Source organism: Zingiber officinale, chromosome 6B (genome assembly GCF_018446385.1).
Source record: "Zingiber officinale cultivar Zhangliang chromosome 6B, Zo_v1.1, whole genome shotgun sequence".
Taxonomy (NCBI): Eukaryota; Viridiplantae; Streptophyta; class Magnoliopsida; order Zingiberales; family Zingiberaceae; genus Zingiber; species Zingiber officinale.
Window position 1 is genome coordinate 105954807 of NC_055996.1, and position 9406 is coordinate 105964212.

Here is a 9406-nt window from a genome sequence, read left to right on the forward strand (position 1 = left end):
ATCATTTTTATGAACTTTTTAAAATATCTTTCCCTTTAATTTTTAGAAAATTTATTTTTAAATTATTTTAATAATTTTGGATTTATTTGTTACTAAAATAGTTCAAAATTAGTATTTATTTAAAATGAAAAGTATTCGGGCCATTTTGTTGCCCCGTCAGTTCTACGTTGAAAATAAGATAGAAACTTCAATGGCGGAATGAAAAGTTTTCCCTTAAAATAATTAAATTAATAAATTATTATTCGAGAATATTTTTTTCCCAACGCGAGCTTATAAATTCCCCCTCCTACTTCTAAACTACCGGCTGCGCTAAACATTCCCTCTCCCTTCCCAAAGGCTTCCGATCGATCGCATCCGGCGACGACCATGGAGGCGGAGAGTGTCTGCAAGTCTCGGTGGCAACGGAAGGCTGACGGGGCGGCGGTGATGCCTCGCCGGGAGAGGTCGAAGGGCGTCGACGACAACGGGATCGAGTACGAGGTGGAGGAGTTGGAGGAAGAGGAGCGGATAGGCTCGTCGTCGGGCTGGAACAGCGGCCTGGGGTTCCTCCTCCGGCCCGACCTTCGGTTCTCCCTCCTCCGAGGCCGGACCACCGGCGGGGCCGAGAAGTTGTCGGAGCGGTTCGTGATCCATCCAGATAACCGGTAAGTGCTATTCGATTCAAAACTTTTTCCCATTGCTTACCACCCCCACTCCCCAGTTTTTCCTCCTTTTTTTTTCTCGATCGATGTCGATGGTCCGTGCTTCCTTTCATTTCGAATGATGTCGATGAGCACGGAACGCACCTATCCCTGTTGTCGGAACGGTTCCAGATCGATCCAGACAACCGCAAAGTGGCAACCGACAACTTTCCCTCATTTTTTCGCTTTTCTACTGTTTTATCTTTATTTTTTAAAACCTTTTTCTTTTCTTTTCGATCGATCTCGATGGGCACGAAAGTCACTGTCCGTATTTGCGAATCACGGGAATAATTAATGACACAGTAGACGTCTTTGGAGAGCGGCCACACTGCTTCGAGTCCGCGGTAGTTAGTGAATCGGACCCGGGCGGACCATGGTCTAGGGCCCATGAATGTTCTTCAAATACTATTAAAAGAAAAAATAACAATCAAGTTCGAAATCGGATAATATTTCAAACTAAAATTAGAATATATTAAAAATGCTGAATATTTGAGAGGCTGGGGATTGCGATTTTACCGATGATAGCCTTTGATTCGAAACTGGTGAATCGATCCAAATTTGCTGTAATATGTAATATATATTTAATTGTTTTTATTTTCAATGTCTATATTCTTCCAGAAAACGAAAATCTTAAGAGTGTTTCGAATTCTCAAAATGGAATTGAGAAACATTGTTGGTTTTGTACATTGTTTCCTTTTCAGTCGTGGAAATGGGGGAAGGAAAATTCTGAAACGATAGTGGGTAAGTGTTACCTGTAAAACTAGGGGGAAAAAATAAATTTAGAATGAGATATTCGGAGGAAGTCGCAAAGTAGAATTTTCTCAAACATTTTTAGTTCGTGTCTAATGGCTTCTTCCTCGTCGATCGCCGGGACATCCCGATCGGCCGGGGTGGGGGTGGCGGTGGTGGCGCAGGTGGTACCATCTATGGACTCAGTTCATACTCCTCTGGGCGGTGTACTCCTCCTTCTTCACCCCGATGGAGTTTGGCTTCTTCCGCGGGCTCCCCACGAACCTCTTCGTCCTCGACATCGCCGGCCAGCTCGCCTTCTTCATCGACATCTTCGTCCAATTCCGCCTCGCCTTCCGCGACTCCCACACCTATCGCATTATTCCCGATCCTACCGATATCGCCCTCCGGTTCGCCCCTCGTCCCTCTTCTCACTCTGAATTAACTGAATTGACTGTAAGGGTTGTATTCCCAAATTTCGTGATTCAGGTACGTGAAATCGAGCTTTGTTTTTGACTTGCTCGGTTGCTTCCCATGGGACTATATCTACAAGGTATTCCTAAATTTCCAGAATGACAATTGTTTCTTTTCAAGATATTTCGAAGGTGATATATTTGCAGCTGATTAATTCATTAATTTTTTACTTGCCCAATGGTGATAAATGAACCAGCAAAAGTTTAATTGCATGAGGATCAAACTTTAGGTTTAGTTTTATTTTTGAACTTTAGTAAAGAAAAACAACAGGAAGTTAACTTGCCAAACAATTAAGGGGATTTAAAAAATCTTATTCCGGTAGTTTACAGACCCTTTTGTTTGAATAGTGATCAAGATCTAGAGCATTAAGAAAAACGATGCCACTAAACCAAGAAATTTATTGTAAATTTGGTTCTTGGAATGAAATTGATAAGAAATGGAATAAGTTTTTATAGGGAATAGAATAGGAATATCTATTCCTTAGTTTTTTCATGGAACAAAATAGATGGTTCATTTGAATTTGTATGTTTAGTTTTCTAACTGATAAGGAATAGAATAGAGTAAGAAATAGATATTCCTAGAATAGGGTAACGAATAACTATTCCTTTGAACTAAACACACTATTGTTAATGGCATATGGTTCTAGTGCTTGTTTTATATCATTTCATAATACCAATTACTAAGGCAATTAAGCTATTCTTAATCAACCTGGATTTTGTTTACTAAGGTTCCATAAAATGTCATCTACATAAAACATCTCTTATTCTAAAGGTATATTTGTACTACAAACTAACTTGCACAACCTGAACAAATTTGCACTACCAAACAGCCAAAAATAGTTATGTTGGGAAATTACCACTTTGGCACAAGTGAAAAAAGAGCATGAGTATATATATTTTTTTTCTATCTCGAAGTTTCAAGCCAATAAAGCACATGGATGTTAATATTGAGATCGATTTATTGATTGACCATACAGGCTTCTGGAAATAAAGAAATAATAAGATATCTTTTGTGGATTCGATTAACTCGAGCATGCAGAGTTACAGATTTTTTTCAGAAGCTGGAGAAGGATATCCGGATCAATTACTTGTTCACAAGAATTGTCAAACTTCTAGTAGTGGAGCTCTATTGCACTCATACAGCTGCCTGTATTTTCTATTATCTTGCAACGACATTACCTGAATCTATGGAAGACTATACATGGATAGGCAGCTTACAGATGGGTGGTTACAAGTATTCACATTTTAGAGAGATTGATCTTTGGAGGCGCTACATTACATCACTATATTTTGCGATAGTAACTATGGTGACTGTTGGTAATTTCTCTTCTGACATTTCCAACAATAAAAAACCACATTTTCTTAGATGCTTAAAGAGACACTGATCTGTATTTTTCACCTTTTTAACTATGACTTTCTTGGAGAAACAAAGAGCGTATTTAAGTTTCTCAGATATGCAGGTGCTATATCTTGTTGAACATAGAAAGGTTGTTCCCAAATACTTTACAGTGAAAGAAGATGGATTTTTGCGTTTTGTGTTTGTCTTTATACCAATGCAATGTGACACAAACACAAACATGTATTGAGCTTCAATTATGATTATAATCTCCTGCTTACCACACAGAGACACTGCCTATTTTTGTGGTAAATGTCTAGTTATCATTCTTTTCAGAATTAAAATTGTTGGTCAACAGGAGAAAGATTAGTGATTTGTTTTTTTTTGAAGAACTAGTAGTGTTTCAAACTTGTAATGATGCATTCTAGAACTAGACAAAATTGTAAAATGAAATAAAATAGATTGAGATGGTATGGACATGTTCAAAGGCGACTAACAAATTTATAGTTAGAAGAGTTGAATCAATTAGTGTGGAAGACATACGAGCAAGAGTAAAACAAAGGATACTTCATTTATATAATGAAAAATGATTTATGATTTGAATAATTCTATCAATATAGACAGTACATAGAGGTCAATAGAGGGCTAAGATGGACTTAGCCAATTCAAATGGTTGGAGTAAATATGGCTTGATGATGACAAGGAACTAAAAGTACCGAATTCATGAAGTAACGATCATTCTTAGTTGATGTTTGATCTTTATGAATGAAAATAAATAAGTAAATAACATAGAAACATGTGGCTATAAAGAGATCCCTAGATATTCAAACTTGAATATGTTCTGCTGTGGCTCAACTTGAGTTTCAATTCGGCAAAATTTTTGGGAGCAAAGATCTTTCTGCATGGAAACACTGAATAAATGTATGCATCTGATATTTGTTCATTGTCTTGTTTTTCTCGTCATATATTTTCTTCATACATGACCATTAATTGTCCATACATCATCCATGTCTTATTGGTTCATATATGATGACCAATATTGGCGATCGCTTCGCCTTTTTGCCACACATATGATGATCAATCATACAAACTGATTCCTTTGGTTCTGTTTAATTATTTTTTTCTTTTATTCAATGCTCTTTTGTGTGTTGTTGCTGGTAGGATATGGAGATATACATGCAGTTAACCTGAGAGAAATGATATTTATAATGGTTTATGTCTCCTTTGATATGATTCTGGGAGCATACCTTCTTGGTAATATGGCTGCACTAATTGTCAAAGGATCAAAGACTGAAAAATTCAGAGATAAAATGAAGGATCTTATTAAGTACATGAACAGAAACAGATTAGGTAGAGACATACGGGACCAGATAAAAAGTCATGTGAGGCTGCAGTACGAGAGTAGTCAAACTGATGCTTCAGTAATCCAAGAACTACCTGCTTCAATTCGTGCTAAGGTGCTTCAATTCGTGTATATGTAGTCATAGGACTTCAATTTCCTCATCATTCATCTGCTACATTTATTTTCTGTCTTGTACCTAGAAATTATGATAATGTGCTATTTAGTGTATAAAGTTCTAGCATACTAGCTTGTTATCACCTTCTTAATAGTTGTACAAAATAAAGAATAATGGTTTCTCCCATTGCATTGTGCATAATGCCACCTTTATTTTATTTTATTTTATTGTCTTTTATAATAAATATGTGTAATACTAAGCAACGTTTTCCTTTTCCAGATTTCTCAAACATTATACAGAACCCACATCGAACAAGTTCCACTTTTCAGGGGTTGCTCAACTGAATTCATTAATCAGATTGTAAGTCTTCAACTTTATTCTTCAAGAAATATATACCAATTTTTTACTTGTGTCATATTTTAATTTCTTTTTGTATGGCCTTCATGAGATGAAGATTCTTTGCTTTGAATACATCATTCATGTAAATATAGATTCCTATCTTATCACGTTGAATACTTGCTAACTACATATTGGAAAACTTAGTAAAAATGGTGTCATTACAACTTTTCACCAAATGAATATTATATGACCCAAATTCCCTCGAAGGCAATATCAGGGAAACCACCTTGGTACAGATATCTGGTTGATCTTAAATCATAAACATCAGTCCCCTGTTCAGAGGACTCCACGTGCAGACTCCGCATACCAAAATCTGTTTCCAAGAGTGCCTCAGTGCATATGGCATTACTGTAAAGCACAAGATTATACAGATATACCCCATCAATAGCTGCTAAACATTCTGTTACAGAGGTTGTGAAGTAGTGTTTTCTTACAAAGGCATCACTCATTAACTTTGACTAAGTTGATGCTTTCTGGACAATTTCGAATTTGAATGTTCTTATATTTCTATCTTGACTACAGAGCTAGTATTAACTAAATCCTCATGCTTTTAATCTCTTAATCAACACATGATATATTGTGAGTGCCCCTCTGCTATCTAGGTATGCCAAAAGACTCAGAGGATTGGAATAGAAGATATAAGATCCTAAGCTAAGATCAGTTTAGTATTGCAGTTTCTAATTCAGCAATCTAATGTGGCAGGTAATTAGGCTTCAGGAGGAGTTTTTCCTTCCTGGTGAAGTGATATTAGAACAGGGCAATCCAGTTGATCAACTGTATTTTGTCTGTGACGGTGTCTTGGTAAGCATCATATTCTATATTATTGCCAATCTGCTAGAATTTTATTTATTATATCGCTGTATATTTTTATGATGGACCAAGATCTCTAATTATGTACAATCTAAATATAAGTAGCTTTTACTACTTTTTGTCTAGCATGCGCAAATATTTTGAATGATTTAACATTACATAGATTTGATACGCTTATAGAATCTTATGGACTTGGCACCTTTGGTGATTCAGTTGACATTATGTCAATTAGTTGTTGTACCATTTATAGTCTAATTGATGGAACTGTGTTAATGTTGTATATGGTCCTAATTCCTTTTTGTTTTTTCACGCCAGGAAGGAATAGAGATCGGAGAAAATGGACTAGTAAGTAATCTACGATTGGAGCCTAATAGCTCATTTGGAGAAGTTGCCATTCTTTGCAAGATCCCTCAGCCATATACTGTTCGAGTTTCTGAACTATGTAGATTGATGCGTCTTGATAAGCAAGCTTTAACAACTATTCTAGATATGTATTTTGTGGATGGTAGGATAGTTTTGAGAAATCTTGAGGTAAACTCTCAGTCTTCTTGAAAGTTTCTTTGTTGTGCTCAAAACTCAGACTAGTTGCTTTCTATAACCTTCTTATAATGTTTACCTGTTTTCTAATATCCCTTTTTGTTTGTTTTGTTTTGTTCTTTTTTTGAAGGGAAATGATTCGAACCACCATATCAAACAACTGGATTCTGATATCACCTTTCATATTGGGAAGCAAGAAGCTGAAATTGCTCTGAGGGTTAACAATGCTGCTTCTTATGGGAATCTGAATCATCTAAAAGGATTAGTTAGAGGAGGAGCTGACCCTAAAAAGACAGATTATAATGGTTGTTCACCTTTGGTATGAAATTAGGGAACATTTGGAATATTCTTCCCACATCAGCGTCACACAATTGTGGTTCACAAGCATTACTCAGTTTGTTTATAAAACAAAATGTTTTTGTTACTGCTAGACCTAGAACTACAAAAGGCACCAGTAGGAGCATGCATAGTTTAAATTTAACTATGTTTTACAGAGTTACACTCATACTTTTATTAATGAAATGCATCATTTGCTTATTGTTAGAATATCTTAATAAATGGAGGCAGCAAACTGCATGTTTCAACTGTCACAATAAGTGATTCCTCTACTGAAACTGCATGCTTCTCTTCAAAACTATAATATCAATTTTGAAGTTTAAACATCATTACATTACTTGGTAGTGCCAGCATCTACTTCTAACACTAAAACTACTCCTTCTCAGCATCTTGCAGCCTCAAGAGGTCATGAAGATATTGCCATATTCCTCATTCAAGAAGGTGTAGATGTCAGCCTTATGGGTAAGCTTATTTTAGTTTTTATACAAGTGAGTTTGCTTTGGACAATAGATTCAAGTTACTAGGATTATATCATGATCATTCCAACCAGATAAATTTGGAAACACACCGTTGTTAGAAGCCATCATTCAAGGACATGATAGGGTGGCTTCTTTACTATTCAGCAAGGGGGGGAAGCTGTGTCTTAAAGAGGCTGGTAGCTATCTTTGTGCAGCTGTTGCAAGGGGAGACACTGATTATGTTAGAAGGGTTTTGACCTATGGAGCAGAACCAAATGTAAAGAATCATGATCTCCGCACACCACTTCATGTAGCTGTTTCTGAAGGGTTATTCTCTATTACAAAGATGCTTATAGATGCTGGGGCAAGTGTATTTGCTGTTGACAGGTAAGCTGTAAAAACACAATATTAGACTCATTCTTGCATTTGTTTGATCTGATTCCACTTTAGAACTCCTTGCTCTTGAACTTAAAAATCTCAACCTTCAATCCCTGTGTGTATTATCAAATTTTCTCTGAATGTATAGTATTAAACTTTTTTTATTTAGAGAGATCACTAGTATTTGGAGTGGTGTACCTGTCAAATACCACATGAGTGTGGCAATTTTCTTTTCCTTTCCATATTTGGTAGTGATAGTTGTCTCTTGAGCTAAATTTGATTTCAAATGGGTGTAGCTTAATTATATAGCGTCCTCAAATTTTGTCTACTTGTTATTTGTTGTTTATAGAATAGGCTACTTAAAATACTTTGTATTTAAGAACAAAGTGTTAGCTTAAGAGATGAAAGCAATTCTAGAGAGTTTGAATTCCTTTAACATTGTAAAAAATGCATAAGTAAACAACTGACTGCATTTTTGGTTCACAGGAATTGCTATTAATCAGCTTTGAGAGAATGAGAGAATAGCTTATAACTTTACTATTCTTGGTTGCAAAATGAGCTTGGAATTTTATGCCTATCCTTTCAAAAAAAAAAAAGAAGAAGAAGAAGAAGAAGAAAAGAAAATACATATACAATTCTGATATGTTTGAATTTTATTCCTTAATCCAAATTAAAACACTTTCTTCGTTAGTGTGTACTAACTAGCAAAGCACTTTGATCGTCAAAGCAAGACATTGATGACCCTTATTCAGAGTAAACTAAGCTATCATTGCTAGATATGCTAGGTTATATGATTTCATGTGGTGACTATATGAAAATTCCTTAGTCCAAGCATGCAAAATATTCCCTTAAAATGTCTTTGTGGGCTATGCGATGTAGACATTTCTAAAAAACAACTAAATTTACAGGTGGGGAAATTCTCCATTAGATGAGGGCCTAAAGACTGGAAACATGTCGATGATGATGCTGTTGGAAGAAGCAAAAAAGGCAGAACTAACAAAATTTCCTGGGCGTGCTGAAGAGTATCAAGGTATACACATCAGTGCTACTGCAAATATTTGTGAAGACAACTTTCATTTATTCACATGCTCGAAGAATACTCGTCTGTTTTAATAAATTGTCTGCGACCCTGTCTTATTTTGGATCTATAGTCTAGTAATTTATGACAAGGCACTGTGTACTTCACTGATTGCTTTCCCATGACCTCCATTCCATGGTTTTTACATACCATGGTTTCCCATTTGCCATTCAATCAATGGCACAATTTCATTTTGTTCTCTAGACTTCTTTGCAAGTTGTCCACCTTTACGGAATTTCAATATTTATGAAATATCTCTTAGAATGTGTATACCATACTATTATCATCCTCTAGAGAGCACAAATGTGCATCTGCTGCTTGTTATTCTGATATTTTGCAGACCTAAAATATCACATTAACTGATATCCTAACAATTTACTAATCATTTTTACTATTTTTCAGGCATAATACAGCCACGGAGGCGATGCACAGTTTTTCCTTTTCACCCATGGGATCCAAAAGAGAAAAGAAAAGAGGGAGCAACGTTGTGGATCCCCAAGACCATAGATGAGCTCATAAAATCCTCTCAAGAGCTGCTAAACTGCTCAGGTTTATATATTTTAGCAGAGGATGGAGGCAGGATATTCGATGTCTCCATGATAAATGACAAAGAGAAGTTGTTCTTGGTTGCACACAACGATATTGAATAAATGATAAGTAAGAAGTTCGATGCACTAGTAACATTAGCGCATCACACGAATCATATTGTTTGCCACACAATTAGTAACATTAGCA

The 9406-nt window shown here is 36.0% G+C and overlaps 1 protein-coding gene across 1 annotated transcript; it reads left to right on the forward strand.

The window, feature by feature from the left end:
* The first annotated feature begins 305 nt into the window (after window positions 1–305).
* On the forward strand, window positions 306–9374 carry LOC121988706 (potassium channel KOR1-like). Its single transcript, XM_042542271.1, has 13 exons — window positions 306–644; window positions 1595–1819; window positions 1899–1962; window positions 2860–3199; window positions 4380–4675; window positions 4955–5035; window positions 5777–5875; window positions 6200–6415; window positions 6552–6740; window positions 7144–7219; window positions 7308–7602; window positions 8502–8623; window positions 9074–9374. Exons 1-13 carry the CDS (start codon window positions 367–369, stop codon window positions 9319–9321), a joined length of 2529 nt encoding a protein of 842 aa, XP_042398205.1. The 5' UTR covers window positions 306–366; the 3' UTR covers window positions 9322–9374.
* Window positions 9375–9406: the final 32 nt, after the last annotated feature.